Consider the following 18,314-nt stretch of genomic DNA (forward strand, 5'->3'; position numbering starts at 1 on the left):
ACTTGGCACTTAAAAGAAATCACTCAGTGGCTGGATTTTATTTCCAATAATTAGAATGACAGTGGCAGAGAGACCAGCTGTGGACGCGGAGTGATGTGTGCAGCTGGCTTTGATCAGTGTCTCTCTGTAGTGAGAAACACGGGAGCTCATCCTGTGGATGTTGTGCGACCTCTAGCGTTATGTTTGAGTCACTGCTCTCAGAGCCAGTGGGACACAACTGGTCAGTCAGGCTGAGGATGCTCTAATCTGTGTGCAGGATGAAATGTGACATAATGACGTACTAACAATTAGAACATGGGGTACAACTATACTGTACGTGTGAACAGTGTAGATATATCGACAGTGTATCAGGACCGTAGCTCAACAGACTGGGGTCACATCCTCTGTATTTTTCTGGGAGTTTGGGGGATTTTAGAAACCTGGAATTGTATTCTACTATGAGATTGTTTAGGCTCATGTAAGTATATTTATACCCAGAATTTATATCATGACTTTGGCTTTGAAACTGAATTTAAAACATAGACTGTCTATAAAAAAGATTTAAAACCTTCATATGGGGAATTAAAACATAAAGTCTAAGGGTTAGTCATTAGTATGGAAGATTTTAAATGCCTACATAAAAACAAATCAAACACAGAAATAAAGTGAAAGACAATAGACATTGTTATTGGTATTTGCTTTTTATTTATGCAGTTACTGTCAATTAACCAAAACTTATTTTGAATGACATATATCACAACATATTATTTAGCTTTTAGTTTTTAACAGAATTAATAAGTTTCTCCAATTGTAACACACATTTTCCATGACACACTGAAAACAAGAGGTGTGTAGTATTTCAGTGCTGTCCAGCAGAGTGCAGCATAGACCTGCTAATAGATGCGAACCACTGTCATTTTCATGCCGAGGTGCAGGGAAGCTTTTCTTATGGAGAGGGGGGTTCGTGCCGCCAAAAAGTTGAATCTGGTTCAACTTTCAGCACAATGTGACATTATCCTGCAAGGCGCAGACTTGGCCAATCACATACATGCAAGCATGTGATCCCTGTGGAGAGCTTTGTAATGTGAATTTCTGCTGTTTGCCTCAACATGAAATGAAGCATAAAACAGCTGCCGTCATGATGACTTTTCAAAGTTGTGAAATGCTCTCTGTCAGCTTACAAACCACTGTGCTTTTTTTGATGTCCAATGAACTTTTCAAACGCACATTCCTCCATAAACACACCCCTATGTTCTCTTCAAAGCAGGACTTCTTTCAGTCTGAATGTGGCCTGAATTAGTCACCACAGTGGACTTTGTTGTGTTTTCCTTCACATTTTGCAGATATGTTACAAATGGGGTCACAGTTTTGGAGCAGTTGGGCAGTGAAGGAAGACAAAGCAAAATACTTTTTTGAGTGGAGTGGGACTTTAATGTTCATAAGCTACCAACTACAGATCAACTGTCGAGATGAGGCCTGGTTCACAATCGCTGCTCCATTTAATCCCAGAGGTGTGGAACAGGTTGAATTCTTCCACATGCAGCTGGGAAAAGCTTTATGGAGCTGCCTTGGTGTAAGACAGTATTGTCATGTCGTGACAGGAACTAACTACTACTAACTAACTAATACTACAACACATGTAACCAACATTTATTTATAGTAACTTTCAAAAGACAGAACACAATACAAGTATTTTAGCAAACATCACTACGTGCATTACACGTGATTACGTATGGCTGGTGTTATGCTGTGCTTTCTCTGAATCCTGTGGCTGGATCTGTGTGGCTTCACTTTACATGGAGCCTAAGTAGAGTTCTCAGTGTCTGATTTATAATCAGTACAAATTAAAGCACAGAGTTCAGTTCACACCAAACCAGAGGGATTGGAATCAGAGCTGTGGCTCAGCTCAGGCTTCCTGGAGGAGAGGAAAACAGACGAGGACATGTTAGAAGTCAATGATTTATTCATCAGCCATCCACATCTCTGTGTGTGTGTGTGTGTGTGTGTGTGTGTGTGTCAGACACACAGTGACACACAGATATTACATAATCTCCTTTTTTTAATCCATCCATCTCTTCTCACACACACACTGCGCCTCAGGTAAGAACCAGTCGTATGAACAGATTCGTTCTGAAGTAGCAAACGAACAAGCATACTCATGATTAGAATTGACTCTTAGGAGGAGGATATCATTATTATTATTATTATTATTATTATCATTATTATTATTATTATTTATCATCCTCTGATGTACCCAGCAGTGTTACATCACCTACTGTAGCCTGTAATGCTCTCTAATTGTATTTATAGTGATTGTCGTCCCCTTGACTGCCTTTCATATTAGTCATGGACCACTTTGCATATTTCTCAGCATCTAACTTGATGTGGCCTAAACCATTCTCTCTTTGTTTGAGTCACAGTACAGCTCTGCTCTGATGGTTCATCACTGACAGAAGTTCTTTTTTTTAATTTTTTTTATTTATTTTTATTAATCATTAAAATTGTTTGTTTATTAAAAAAAAAAGTTAATTATGAATTGGTTTTGGTCCTCTAATATGAACACTGACTCTGCTAAGTATGTTATGTTTTTATTTAATGATTTCCAACAACAGTTTGTCTTTTTAGCAGAGCAGATATCTTGATTCAGTTTATGATAATGGTTCTATCTCACGATCATACGCCTCCCCATAAACAGCTGGTGTTCATCAGTGTGAAAAGAACAATTTGACAATGATAGATTTGTGCACTTAAGAGAGTTTTGAATCCAACTTGGAACACTGGTACACCATAAAAAACCACACAGAAAATTAATTGAAGCAACTCATCTTCTCTTAATGTTAATTTAATGTGAGTTTGGTTGATTTCAAGTAAATGCAACTTGTCTTGAGTCAGAGCACTGTAGAAAACTGTAGATATGAGTTGTTCAAACTTGGCCTTTTGACTTGAAATGATGAGACGAATGAATGAATTGCTCAAATCATTAAATGTTTTTATTACCAGACTTCCAAGCATGCATTGTTGAAGAGATAAAGATGTAAAGAGACATGATGTAAACTTGCTATGTGTGCTTGATACATGTGAAGGTAAGTCAGAGTTGTTTCCTTTCATTATAACAAAAACATGACACATCCTGGTAGAGGTTGATACTGAATTGAGTCCCTACCCCTGTACACTTGGATTTTAATAGTCACTGGACGCAGCCTCACATGTTGTCTTTGTACTGACTCTGAAGAACTGACTCTTTAAACTCAGTAAATGTAGAAGGTGAGAAACTTTATATCTTAAAGTGATAGTTCAGGTTTTGTGATGTGGGGTTGTGTGAGGTAGTTATACATCGCTGCGCTGACAGTTCCGCGTTCTCTTGCCATCAAACAGCCCTTTTCTGTGGAAAAGCCGTTGAACTACTGTATTAGTATGCCCAGGTATTACGCCTCAGATCAGCTGTCTGAGTGAGAAGGAGCCGAGCAGAAGTGCACTTGTGCGTAGGAATACAGTAGTTCAACGGCTGAGAAAATGTAGCTCCAAAGGAGAGGGTTAAAACACGTTGTTGTTCAGATGACCCTGTTCACAGCGGTTCTTACTGCTCCTGCCTGCTTCTCCAAACTGAGAGGGCCCCGATCCGATTCCACTGCAGGTAACACACTGACTGTTTAGCTACCTCACACAACCCCACGTCAAATAACTCAAACTATCACTTTAAGTTTATTGAACTTATTTTCTCAAATTCAGTTAACTATTTAACTGGCTTGTGTTCAGTTAACTCACATTTTTTAAGGCAGCAGAAAACTTGTGTTTATAAGTTGAAGAAAATTAAATATTAAATTTACAGTGTACAAACAAGATTCACAGAAAAATTAAGAGACTTTTAGGATATGAGTGTGAAAATGTTCTGCCCCACTGTTACTCACTGAATAGATGCTGGAAAAGAGATGAAAGATTCAGGTTTATAAGACGAGCTCTGATTCTGTTCTGTCTCATTTAACTCAGGCCTATCTCTATCTCTTGGTCTGTCGGCGGAGAACGGCCTTGTTAATCTCCCTCAGCAGAGTTTCCTTGTTGTTCTTCATGTTAGCTTTCACCGTCTCCAACACAGACATGATCTTCTTCTGGCTGAAAGGACGCTGGAAGGTGGAGAACTCCTCCATCTTTGCTTTGAACTCCTCTGCATCTATTGAAGACAGTGACAACATGTTAGGCTCCAACCAGATCTTCTAAAGGTATAAAGCAGAACTGGGCTAGCTAGTAGAAAGTAGCACAACTAATGTTTCTGCTCTTCAAGTCAAGCTGTAGTTTGTTCTGCAAATCAAATGAATGTATGAAAGGTAACACCACTGATGCTTTTGGTTTTTTTGGAATGTGAACAAAGCACATGTTTGCCAACAGAGCAGTTCTGTCTTTGAGAAGAGAAAGTTCCCCAAACACATCTGCCAGTGTGTGTGTGTGTGTGTATGTGTGTGTGTATAACAGACCTTTGCAGTTCTGTCTGTTGAAGAGCGGCATATAAACAATCGTGGGCGCCTTCTCTTTTCCCTCGAACACGTAGCAGTCGTTTGGCCAGTCTCTCTCCTCCAGGGTTTTGTCATCTATCTCTGGGAAAGGCTTGTTCACCTCAGCTGCATAGTCTCTGGCAAGAGTCAGAGTCTGAAGAGAGCAGAGGGTGAACAGTCAGTCATCCTGCACTTCATACGTCACAGGTACATCCACAGATACCACTTTATAGTAATTCATACTAAATGATTTGAGTATTTATAGGTCAGTAATAAAACATCTGTGAAAACAATGTTTCAACAGATTCAGAGTGTCCTGCTCTGCCTTTATCTAGTTCTTTAAAGGGGAACTTTATCAGTGTTACACATGAATATAATTTTACTTTTCATAGTTAGTACCACTCGGCCTGTGAAAACAGCTGTATAATATCTTCTGTGGCTTTCAGGGGCTTTTCCAAGTCTGCAAAAAGATCCTAAGTGATTTTATAGTGGGGGTTTCTCAGATTTGGACTGGATGCAACATATTTATAATAGAAAGGTTGTGTTATAAGCTTGAGTTTGACAGAAATGAACATTTGCAGAGAGGCCGTTTTAACTAAAAGTCTGCTGCACCGTTCTTTTTTTTAAATCTGTCTCTTTGTCAGTCCCTAAACTTTAAGGGATATATTATGGGATATAAAGGAGTGTCCCCTTTATATGCGAATAAAAATTAACTGACATCTAATTGACAGTTTGACAATGTATTCTTCAGCTAACCCTAAAGAGTATGAGAGTCCATAAAGGAACAATCGGTCGTTGAGTTTATCTAAAAAAAGAAAAATCACAGTGCGACAGTCACAGCAGACCCAGCGACCATGAGCTGCTACAAAACAGATTTTAGTTGAGATTCTCTGCAGCACTTTTCAGAGAGTAAACAGCTTAAGGTCCTGGAAGGTTCTTGTTACTTATTCCTGATTCATAAAACATTAAAAACATTATAAATGTTTTATGTAAGATTAAAAATCCTCAGCTTCAACTTAAAATAATATAATTATTGATGATAAAATTTTGAATCATTTAACATTTTAGCAACGTTGCACAGTGTACTCCGTCTTGTTGTGTACTGTGTAGGCAGGTACAGGGCAGCTTAGTGGTGAGTTCTTATTTCTTGCCAACTAAAATGACAGATTGTATCAGCTCTAGTTACAGTGGCTAATAATGCTAATGTTAGCTCCATGGTTTAAAACACTGCCCCTGGCTGAAGTCCACACACACAGACACACACACACACACACACTCTTTACAGTACCTCAAACATGTTTCCAGCGCTGTACTCCGGTGCGATGATGAGGTCAATGTCTCTCTTGTCTCCCAGAAATGGAGGGTAGGCTACATTGATCAGCAGCCCCGCGTCGACCAGGTGGAATCTTTCTTGACAGCGAAGGCAGGGAGGAGTGGGATAATCTGACAACAGAAATATATCAATTCAAGAATTTTCTTACCACCATTTAATTTCACCCTTAAAGTAAATCTGTTATTTATTTGGTTACCTTTTTCTTCTATATTGCATTAGATTTGCCCTTTACAGCACGACGGGTGTCACTATCCACTTATTTTATTTCTGTTTCTGTACTTTTTTATGTGTAACTCCTTGAGGGGCCATGAAGGAAGAAAGAAAAGTCACTCTCTAATGGTCTCTCAAGTAAATACTTTTTTACACATCCAATAGACACAGAGCAGCTTTACACTTTACTTGGAGTCATGTTTCAGGCCAGCTCATAAATGTAAACTCAATATTTACAGTCTGTAGTTCTGTTTGGTGTAAGCTAGCCTCTTGAGGGAAACAACTGGCTCTTTAGCTGCTAAATGCTCCACTATGTTCATCAGCTAGTCAGTAACTTTGTCTGTCTGCTACTTGGTGCAGTGCTAGCAGTTTGCTGTGTGTTTTTCCACTGAAAACAGCTGCCAGCTGCTGCTGGAAACCATGTTGATCACAGCTGTGCGACTGAACTAAAGCAGTAAAATTGTGGGCTGGAAAAGTAAAACAAAGAGGATATGAAGATGTTGAAATGTTCTGTAGATCCAAGGTGAGCAGAGGTCTTGTTTGCATAATTCATACAAGTCTTAAAGGTCCCATATTGTATAAAGGTAGATGTGCATGTGTTTTTGATTATAAAGCAGGTCTAGGTTCTATATTAATACTGTGAAAGTATCAAAGCCTCAGTCCACAGAGAAATGCACACAGCCTGTATTAAGAGCCTTAAAACTAGCCGTCAGGACTTCTGCAACTTTGTGATGTCACAACAAAGCAGTCACTGCCCTCAGCAACGCCTCAAGCCCCGCCCACCTGCACCCACCATCCAACTTTGCAGGATTTGGTTTCTCTGAGTGTTTACCTGAAATCTGCCATATTTTCATTCAATCACTCAGAAAACAGTTAGCCAATCAGAGGAGAGGCTCAGCTCCTCTCTTCTGATTGGCGGACTGACCTGTTGTTACTAGGGCTCCAGGGAGAAGCCTGAGAAAAGAGATGTAAAACTATACAGAGATGGTTTTTGGCTCTTAAAACCAAAAATATGTATTCTTATGGAGATCAACAATTATAAAATAAAACACTGGAAAAGTGTAGAAAATAGGACCTTTAACTTTCAGGTAGAAAGCACAAGCATATTATCCAGAATGTCTAAATTATTCTTTTGATACAAAAATATTGATAATAGTGGTTTTAAAGATGCAGAAGATTGAGACAAAATAATGTCTGACTACAGTTAATTCTTATTATTGCTGAAGAGGTCTTTCTTCTTACCTTCGTATTGGTAGAGGAAGTTACTGGTTGTTCCCCACTCCCATTTCATAATCAGGGGAAGGACTTTTTTAGTAAGCAGAGAGACTGGGGAAAAAGAAATAGACAGATATGTTTCCATCTCAAAAAAATCAAACAAATGTGTCTGTTGTCAATAATATTGATCACTTTGGCTGTTTATCTGCCACACTGTAACACTGACCATATGTTTTGAAAACTCCATCCTCCAGACTTTGGCTCCAGGTCTGTACGTCCACCAGCAGCTCCAGACTCCACTGCTGTAAAATACTTTTTCTTTCCTCTGAACTCTTTGACTCCAGCAACACAGACTCATGCTGATTTACCTTGTCTGGAAAAGATAAAAATCTAATGGACACTTTGGCTCCTTCAATCAGACATTTTCCGTGTCATTATTCCATCACAGGCCAAGAAAAACATTGAACTGGGAAGAAAACTGAAACATTGATGTCATTCCTGTCTGGGTATCAGTAGATGTAGTTTCATGAATGAGCTTACGCTACCAAAACAGTTGGATTTAATGATTAAAACTGATAGTAAATGATCATCAGGATCATCTTCATCACCACTACCTTTTAGTATTTTCTGCAGCTTATTCAGGTCAGACAGAGCAGCAGGATCCTTGATGGTGCTCTTGGTCAGGAGCACCAGTTTATCCAGGGTGTTGTATACACGCAGGTACTCTTCAGCAGCACTGTCTATATGCCCAGGCACTGAACCAAACACACACAGATTCAGTATGTAAGATACAACAATCAACTCACACATGTTGTAGCAGAGCAGTGAATATACATATTTTATTACACATTTAACAAGTATGATGATGAAGTTAATGTCATGGTGATTACCATTCAGCCAGGGAGGGATGAACTCTCTGACAACGTCCTCATGAGCCAACGCACAACCTAGTAAACCTGCACAATTTCCACACACACACACACACACACAAACATCACACACACGCATGCATTACCAACAGTCATATCAAAGCATTACTGTGATATGCACCTTTAAAGGCCATAAAAACTAATGTTCAGTCAGCCTCGCACCGTGGGTGATGATATCCTACATGAAGTGAGAGCAGGTTGAGTTACTTCACATAAGAGATTTCTCTATTTCTACTTTTCTCTGTGCTATTATCAATAGTTTGAAGTCGACGGGACACATTTCAAAAAATGATGTGAAAATTATTGTGTAATTATCGCATGTATATTATTTCAGAATTGTATCAAAAAGCAATGGCAATTAATTGGTTGTTTTTTCACTGATCAAACAGCATCTGATGAAGCAGATTAGCTGAGTTTTTGGGCGTCCAACTTTGATTGTTGTTTATTTAGTCATGAATATTTAATGTTACTGAGAAATACCTCATTTCATTTGAAGTTTGTAAAATGTACTTAGTTTTGATTTCAGAAGCATTTTGATCTTGAAATTCATTTTGATCTTTAATTAATTTTAATGAACCATTTCATTAAAAGTTTACCCAAACAGCCACAAAGTAAGAAATCAGATTATGACAAATTATAAAAGTGAAACTTCATCCATTTTACCAAATTTTAAGTTTTTATCTATGTAGGCTACTGTTTCTATTATGTGATTTTGTCACAACCTGTATTTTAAAATGTTACTCATTTTGTTAAAGCTGCTTTTTTCAATATTAATTATTATCATTATTATTACATTTATTGCAGTAAAACAAGCTGAAAACACAACATTAACACAGCATTGCCCTATAATGTTATTATGGCTAACATGTTAGCAAACAGTTACCAAACACAAGAAGTGGTGGTGACCATATTCAAATGCCTCTGATTTACTGGCCACAGCATATAGGTTCTCCTTGACAATTCCTGTTTTTTAACATGTAACAGATTTTAGCACTTCAAAATAAAAGCATTTGCTCAACTGTAAGTTCCAGCCTTGGTTTTCACATCATGTTGCTCTTATCTCTCTGCTTTTTCTGTCACATAACCTGCGTTAGCCTGTGAACACACACCTTGCAGTTTGACCATGTCCATCTCTGGCTTCTCCTCCAGCAGCTCTCCACTCTGAAATTTGCTGCCCAGCAGAGACGTTTTGACAAACAGACCCATCTCTGTGAATCCAGCCTCATGAGGGCTCACCTCAAACCATTTCCCTGTGAGACAGAGGGTTTATTCTACACTGTAATACAAATCAGTCACTCAGTTCATCCCTAATGTGATGCGTATATGCATGTGTGTACCTTCAATAGGCCCAAGTGAGAAGCAGTGCTTCTCTACGGCGCTGTAGATGGGGTAAGGGTTGGTGGCATTCCTGCTGGCCTCATCTGATAGACGCCGCAAGTCCATCTGATGAAAAACAAGATATTTCTTTGAAGGACTGCCTATATAATCTTTGAGTGTGTTTGGAATAAAAGTATATGTATCTTTTCCCTGGTACCTGTTTCATGATCCCAGCAGAGGTTAAGACCCCCCAGATATCAGTGAGAGAGAAGAGTTCCTCTTTTGCCCTCTCGTCCAACCAGGCCAGAGCCTGCTCCAGCTCGACCCCAGGACCAGACAGCTTGGACACTGCTGTGTCCATGTTAGTGCACCACTGTGGGTCACTGTACAGGGAGGCCATGGACCTATCAGAAGACGACAGACAGGTAGAAAGGTGAATACAAATCATCATTGAATAAAACTGGGTTATTTCTTTCTGTAACCTCTGCAATAAAAATTGTGTTTAAAGCTGCTAAATGTTAATCTAATAACACACCAATTTCAGCGTTTTATCAGTCTAATTCAAAACCTGGGGCTTAAACGAGGAGATTATTTTGACAAACATTCAGATAAATTCTCGCTGGAGAGTAAATGACAAAACCAACATATATTGACTGATTCACCAACATTTCCTTGCACATTACATTTGTCTGTCCTTTTTAGCAGTGATTCTCAACAACCAGGTCACAGCCCGGTACTGGTCCCCGCAATGTTGGCCACCATGCTGCAAAAATGTTCCACCCTAACCCCTGCCCCACACACACACACACACACACACACACACACATGCAAATCAATCCACAAGACCACTCTATGCCAATTCCCACATTCAAAAAGGTTGCTCTAAAGGCCATGATGGCCAAGTTTGCCATTATTTTTCAATCACATTTGGGCATGGCTGTGGTGATGATGACCTCAGCACCTGTCCACCTAACCCTAACCCTTCCTGCTTATACCAGTCCTGTTTCCCCAGTCAGTGGTCTGATTGTATGCTAATGTCTCTGCAGTTCCCATTACGCTGTGGACTTCCTGTTGTTACCTGTTGTCTGTCTACCTGCCTGTCCATCTGCCAGACTAAAAACGTGGGAGACTGTGATTTTTGAATGCTAACAAATTAATCATCAGACACACTGCTTCCTTCCTTCCTTGTCTCCTCCTTCTCTGCTGAAGTCACTTGAGTCTTTCCCCACAGTGAAAGAGATGTAACCTTCAGAATTAAATACTTGTATCATATAGTTTAGTCCAATCATTACTCTTGTGTTCCTGATGCTCCTGCAGCATCTCAAAACTCAACCAAACTGAGAGATCCAGGGCTTTTGGCAAGAGCACATCGCTGGTAGCTGTTCATCATCCATCAGCCATCCACTTGCTCAAGCTCTCATTCATACATAAACCCAATTTTATCAGTGCAAGCGTGATTATAGTTACCATGTTGACCCAGAAACTCCTCCCAGGTAGAGCAGAGTGTCCAGCAGACCGTCCTTTTCCATCTGATAGAGGGAACCCACCAGGCCCACGGCCGCCCTCTGACCCCCGCCTGATGCCAGCAGAGCGATGTGGGGAACCGAATCCTGGTTGGAAAGATGATGAAAGATGGTAAATTTGAGAGCTGCTAAGCTAATTGCAGGGAACAGTAGGCTTTAAGAGAATGTCTTTATTTATCTATTTAGTGCATTTCATTGTTAGGGTTATTTATGAGATAATTAGTGGCCTTTGAACTCTCTATTCCTTTAGATATACATTACACACAACAGAAACATTGCAACCCAAACGCCCTTTGACGGCATGAGACGCATTTGCATCAACAGTTCTCAAATCAGAAGGTTGTGAGTAACTCACAATTCTCAAAGGTTTGAAGCTGTATTGCCTGTTTTTTTCTCTGCAGTTCCCCTCATTTCTAACATGCTCTAACCTGATTAAATACATATGGTTGGGGTATATGTTAGTGTTTAAAGTGGTGACCATGAACTTCAAAGTCTCTGTTTCAAATCCAGCTGTGTCCATCTCTCTCTCTTCCTCCTTTCCTCTCATCTCTATCTACTAAAGCACTTTCTAATAAAGGTGTAACATGCACTAAATAATATAAAATAGTTGAGGGGTTGTGCTTCTGGAAATTTTTCAGTCTTAACTTTACTCTTTTCTAAGCTGTTTTCGGTCTCCACCAGCTCCTGAGAAAAATATCTTTTGTCTTTTTAGCTGCAATAATTCCACCTGTTATCCAGCTGATCTCACACTGTGTCTGTCTGCTGTTTCCTGCTGAGCAGGGAGCATACAGTGGATTTAAAGAGGATTGAACTTTTAGAGCACCTCAGTTCATTTAGTTTTTCCTGTGCTCACGTACAGCAGCCTCCTGAATGAAGCTGTGTTTAATTGAAGGGTCTCTCACTGGCTGATACACAGAGGATCCTGTGCCATGTCTCCCAGAAACCAGACGTACTCGTTGACTTGTGAGGGTATAGTGAAGGCCTGTGAGAACTTGAAAGGACTGAGGAGGGGAGTTAATGGGGGCTCAGCTATCTTTTCTTTGGCCTTGGGGTATGATATGACATGTTTAAATGTTTTTTGTGATTGTGGTATGATAAGCATAACCATATAGCTTCAGCAGTGCAGAGAATAGTTGCTGTGAAAAGGTGCGTTGGTGTTCACTCTGTTCTGCTAAAGTCTGCACAAAAGTTACTGTAAGACTTAAAAACATCATACAAGTGAGGTTGGACATAGACATGTGTTGTGTAAAGAGAGGCCAGCACACAATATACATGTGAAGAACATTTATGCAAACACGACATATTCCCAAAGAAAAATAAAAGACACAAAGACAGACAGAAATGGTTTCTCTTATAGCGTGAGCATGCAGGTTCTGTCTTACTGCAGTGGAGTTGATTCCCAGGCTGTTGAGCGACTCCAGAACTACTCTCTTCCTCCTCTCAACATACTCCTGCTCACCAGCACACAGAGCGTGGGACTGACGGATGGGTTTCTGGAAAAAAAAATAAAAAATCAACTGATTTAGACTGAACAGAAAATGGAAACTGTGAGCTTTTATTTTGAATTTTAAGTGTTCTTTCTTGAGAAAAATAAAACGTTACATTCATTTTATCCTATGGTTTCAATTTGAAATGTGCAATATAACAATATAACTTTATATCTATTTATCCATCCATACATACAGACAAACACACATATATGCAGTATCAGGGTATCAGGATCTGACAAATGGAGTGGTTTCCTGTTGAAGGACATTAGACAGACAGTGGATTATACTAAAGCTGTCAATCAATTAAAAAAAAATTAACTAATTAATTGCACATTTTGAAATGAATTATTCGTGATTAAAAGTTTGCTTTTCCTCTTAAGACTAAAGCCTCTTCTAGGGCATATTTAAATGTAAAACAAATCACCAAATGAATGAGTCATCACAAAGGGTGTATATTTCAAACACCACTGATTAATGGCATCTTAACACAGAACTATGTAGTTTCATTTTGAAATGAATCGCAATGATGATCACGTTAATTTTGACAGCCCCAGATTATACACATCGTGTTAATAATGCACATGCCACACATCTCTCACCTCTGAAGCTGCTTCAGTTCCCTCCATGTTATCCACTGCTCTTCCCAGAGCTCCTGAAATCACAAGCCAAAGGCAAATCAGTGACACTGACCAACTTAGATGTCCAGTCTGCATGTCTGCATGTGGAGAGAGGCTGCTCAAGCTCAGTCCAGATTATAGCTATGCTTTCTGATGACTTCTCTGCAGTTACATAAGTGGCTACAGACAATCAGGCACGCTCTTACATGCATGTGTCCAGAGGCAGTATTGCACACACACAAACTTGATTTGATGTTGATTTCTACCAGGTGCTGGCTACAGAGGGAAGGATGTCTCAATATGTACCAGATGTCAAATTGAAAACAAGCTGAAAGACAAGCAGGACTGAAGTGGATGAAGTTCCAGTGCTCTCACTCAAAGCACATAAATGAATCACTTCACATGTTTGAAATGGTAAATGCATCAACATCACTGAACCCCCACACAATCACACACACTCTGTATCTTTCTTATCACAGTGCTGTTATCTATAGAAGCCCTGATTTGCTCTGGGCTTGTGGCTGACTTTCGCTTCATCTGTCTGATAAATCATATGATCATGGAATCAGCAGACAACCAATCAACGACAGATTGGATCAATGAGAAGAAAAGATCTGATGTTGACTGAGTGGTTTAAGTGTCAGACTTGAAAAACCAAAGGGGGGATTCCATGTGCAAGTTCAAGTCCTGCTCACAGTGTATAGTCTGGCTGTATTAAACAAGACTGATGTTCACTGAAAAGAACATTCTGGAAGAAGTTCCTAAAAATCCTTACGTAAAAGTGCTGATTCAAAAGTGTAAAAGAAGATCATCTTCTTAAAGTATCAAAAGTAAAAATACTCCTGATAATTATATGATAAAATTGTATTAGAAAACCTATTATAAAGTGGAACAATTACATATATTAACATATATGTCTACCCCATACAAATATTATGTTTATGTATGTATGCTTGTATTGTAGAAGAATTAATTAAGTTATAAGAAAAACATGTATATGCATATAAAATTTTTACATGTATGTTGTTTAAATAAACTAGCATATATAAATCATACATTTATATTATATAAATTACATATAGCTATACCATTAACAAATATGGTCACAACAGGTTACACCATATAAATATTCATTATATGTTTGATATATCAACAATACAGATTTTACTATGGGAATTTCATAAATGTTATAAACTTATATCCTCATATATCCAGAGAACGTATATATGTGATAATAATATATCCTCTTATAGGTGACATATATGGAAACAAGACTCCTGATATAGGGACATATACAGTGGGTCATCTCTATTATCAGACTGTTAAAACTGAAGCATCAAACTGTGAGCAGCATTTGACTGTTGAACGTAGCTGGTTGAGGTGGAGCCACTTTTAACTACGTTAGATACAATTCAGGGGCCATATTCACAAAGTATTCAATAATCCATATGAGCACAGCAAACAAACTGAAAGATACTATTTATTCATCTATTTATTTAGTGTCAGGAATCAGGTTAACTGGACCCGAACACAGACAAACATAAAGGCCGGAAGGTGCAGTGGAAATTACTTTCATTTCGAAACTGTCCAAAACTTACAAGTGTGTCAAACAAAAAGCAGAAGATCCGAACTTCAGAGGTGAGACATGAAGAACTTCGGCACAGGAACAAAAGTGAAAATCCAAACACAGGTGTCACAGGAAAAATGTGAGAGAAATCAGACAGAACTGGACAGACACACAAGGAAACTCCACAGGAGCGAAACAGAGGAACTGACAGGGACAACAGGGAGCACACACAAGAGGGGCAGGTGACAAGACATGTTGTAACACATTAGGGTGGGGCATACAAACACACTGGAGGGAAAATGAGATGAAGACAGGAAGAAAAACAACAGTGGGCACACAAGACAAGCTACTTCAAAGTAAAACAGGAAACCACTAAAAATCCAAATATGAAGTCCAAACAGTCAAAAATTATCATCTTCTTCTTCTTCTAATCTGTGCTTCTCCTCATTTTCATTCTTCCTCTGTGTCTTTTCTTTTTTCTGTTCCTTATTATCCCCCTCCTCTCCACCTTCCTCTCCTTCCTCCTCCTCTTCATCTTCTTCTTCTCCACCTATCAGAACAGGTCTCTGGCAGAGTCTTACCTCTAAACTTCTCTGAGTTTGTGTCACAAAAGAATAGTCAGTTATTTGTGTTTTATTCATCCAGTACTTAAGCACTGTGTTCATTCACTGATTAAAGAATTGATGTGTGTCCATGTCAATATATGACTGATGTACAGAGATGTGTGCAAACAGCTGTATCCCTGTCGTTTGCCTTCACACTACTGCATGTCATTAACTTTGTGTCTCTTCTAGTTTCAGAATCACAGCCACTGCACACTGTGTTGATCCCTGCAGGGAAACTGCTTCATTTTAACGTGCAGTTAAGAAAGAGGAAGTAAATAAGTAAAACAGTAGAAACTAATATAAAATATTAATAATAATAAATATACAGTAAGTGAATAGGAAAATGCACAAATGTAAATGTGAAAAAAGAAAAAAGTAATGTGTGAAGTAGAATCACAGTATGGACAAAAGTGCCAAAATGGAAACATGCAAAGAAGATTAACAGTGCAGCACAAAGGTAAACTGAATAAAAAGTGTAATGAGGGTCAACAGTAGTTCAACAGCAGAGCAGAGATGTACAGAAGTGAGTCACTTAAATTTAAACAAGTTAGCAGTAAGTACCTAAGTAAAAATGTTTGTATTCAGGAGAGAGGGGAAGAGTTTTATGGCAACAGGAAGAGAGGACCTTCTGTCACATTCAGTGAGAACCTCAGTCCTTCTGGGTGAACGTGCTCCTCTGGATAACCACAACACTGAGCAGAGGGTGGGAGACGTCGTCCATGATGGAGCGGAGTTTCTCCAACATCCTCCATCTCTGCAACTACATGCAGAGGGTCCAGCTGCACTCTCAGGACTGTAACCACTCACCAGTGTAACCAGTGATGGTCACCGTGCCCGTCCAGACCTCCCAGGTGTCATTTCGCCATAGCCCTCCCCCTTCGGACCTCCTGTCCTCCTCTGAGTTTTACTGACAGCAGTTTTGACCTAAACAGAGGTGTCCACACAGAATTTGATGTTACCAAGTCAAACCGTCTGTCTGTCCATCTATGACCTCACCATTTGGTATGAGAACACATTGTGGTTCTCCTCTGTCCTCATTCTGCAGGGATCTCTGACTGTCATTACCATTACAGAAACCAGTCTGAGAGTGTTTGAATACATACACATACACACACACACACACACATGCACACACACACATATATATATATATATATATATATATATATACATATCCTTTCTCCCCTGAACACAAGCAGTCAAGGCAGACAGCCGCCAACCCTGAGCCGGGTTCTGTCAGAGGTTTCTTCCAGAAAAAAGGTCTTTCCTATTCGCTGTCACAAAGTGCTGCTCATGGTGGAACTGCTGGGTTTCTCTATAAAATATTGTGAGGTCTTGACTTCACTCTGTAAAGTGCCTTGAGATAATGTTTTTTATGATTTAGCATTAGGTATATAAATCAAATGGAGTTCAACTGAATATAATTTGTGTGTAGTAACTGAAATGCACACTAGAGGTCTCTCTATGTTCATCATGTTTTGACTTGAATCTTAATGAGTTTTCCCTGCATTACTTCCACTGTCAGAACCCTAAAAGGCACAGGGGCCTGCTGAAGTATACATTTTGATATTTATGGCTGGGGTCCTAAATACTGTGTTCCTGCTCATTTTATGAAATTGTAAAAAATTAGATTTTAATTTTCTCACAGCTTTCATAAAACTTCACGAAAGAATTCATACTTTACTTGACAAAAAAACACTTGATGCTCCCAATCAAACATACAAACAAAAAAATAAAAATAAAGTCAGCAAACAGGGTATAAACACTAACTAGTGTAAGTATTAGGGTCCTGACCTGTGCATTAAATCCGAATCAGCTTGTGTTGCCGTCAGTCATTTTTGATTCAATCCCACTTCAATACCACAGGGCAGAAAGTTTCATATTCTAAAGGCATTTTAAAGTTATTGCTTTAAAGAAATAGTTTTATTTTGGGTTATATGGTTATTTGTCAAGAGTGAGATGAGGAATTCGATAAATGATCAATCTTGTGTGTGCACTAAGTACAGAGCTGACTAAGTGCAGACTCACCTCATACTATCTACAGAGGGAGTTGTTATTGTAGTGGTCTGGCTGCCCCCACAAGCACTAATGCAACAGAGTGACGGTCACCAGACAATCCTTTGTAAATGTATCAATCTTTTTTTTTTTTTTTGGTTTGGACACAGAGAAATATGAGTTTTTAAAGTATTTGTGTTAAGCGAGAGGGAAATATTCAGTTAAGCTAACCTAACCAATGTTACTTACCGGTAATTTATGCTAATGTTATTAGTTTTTAGTTATATGTTATTATATTTTGGAATGTGTGGTGTATTGTGCTTGTTTTTCGAATTGTCATTTCACAATAGTTAACATCATTAAGTGTCAGGTCAGATATGTTAACCATACATTACAGTTTCAGGCAAACACAACATATATTAGTGCACTAAGGTTAGTTTTGTCAGCTGGTTTAGTTACACCTGATAATTACTGCATCTTAATATTTCATTAAATCTGATCTCTGCATAGGAATTAGTTTGTGTGGTGCAACGCATTTTAATTTAGTGATAAATAAATCTCTTCTTGGTAAGTTTGAACATATGAACAGCTGCTGCAATCAGCTGATATGATGTGAGAATACCATAAAGAAATGCTTCTCTTGGTATCAGTTGTTAATGTTGTTGTTAATGATCAACACTGACTGGACCTAATGGTTCACACACATTTCAGTCTCTCACTCAGACACAGGTCAGAACCAAACACTGATGTCTTGTCTGCTCTTGTGATTCGGGTTCAGGTTCATGGTGGAGGGCAGTTCTTCCTTTGTTGTTAAAGACTGATTTCACATGAGGTGTGTAAGAAAACACCTCGCTCAGTGACCTTGTTACAAAGCTTGAAGGCTCCACACACACAGACACACACAAACACGCACAAACACACACACACACACACACACACACACACACAAACACACACACACACACACATACACACACACACACACACACACACACACACACATATCCACGACCTGGAGTCATGTTGTCTTGTGTCATCCCAAATCTC

At 39.0% G+C, this 18,314-nt stretch overlaps 1 protein-coding gene across 1 annotated transcript; it reads right to left on the reverse strand.

Annotated features, from left to right (window-relative positions):
- Nucleotides 1–2,943: 2,943 nt before the first annotated feature.
- LOC139618673 (cytosolic phospholipase A2 gamma-like) lies at nucleotides 2,944–14,876 on the reverse strand. Its single transcript, XM_071474815.1, has 14 exons — nucleotides 14,699–14,876; nucleotides 13,083–13,135; nucleotides 12,376–12,486; nucleotides 10,938–11,080; nucleotides 9,688–9,874; nucleotides 9,491–9,596; nucleotides 9,263–9,403; nucleotides 8,115–8,180; nucleotides 7,839–7,979; nucleotides 7,451–7,597; nucleotides 7,252–7,335; nucleotides 5,755–5,909; nucleotides 4,449–4,620; nucleotides 2,944–4,147 (listed from the first exon to the last, which is right to left on the reverse strand). Exons 2-14 carry the CDS (start codon nucleotides 13,107–13,109, stop codon nucleotides 3,975–3,977), a joined length of 1,653 nt encoding a protein of 550 aa, XP_071330916.1. The 5' UTR covers nucleotides 13,110–13,135; nucleotides 14,699–14,876; the 3' UTR covers nucleotides 2,944–3,974.
- Between the last annotated feature and the right edge of the window lie 3,438 nt (nucleotides 14,877–18,314).

Source organism: Trachinotus anak, unplaced genomic scaffold (assembly GCF_046630095.1).
Source record: "Trachinotus anak isolate AG129_WGS33_773 ecotype Australia unplaced genomic scaffold, CSIRO_AGI_Tana_v1 ptg000003l, whole genome shotgun sequence".
Classification (NCBI taxonomy): Eukaryota; Metazoa; Chordata; class Actinopteri; order Carangiformes; family Carangidae; genus Trachinotus; species Trachinotus anak.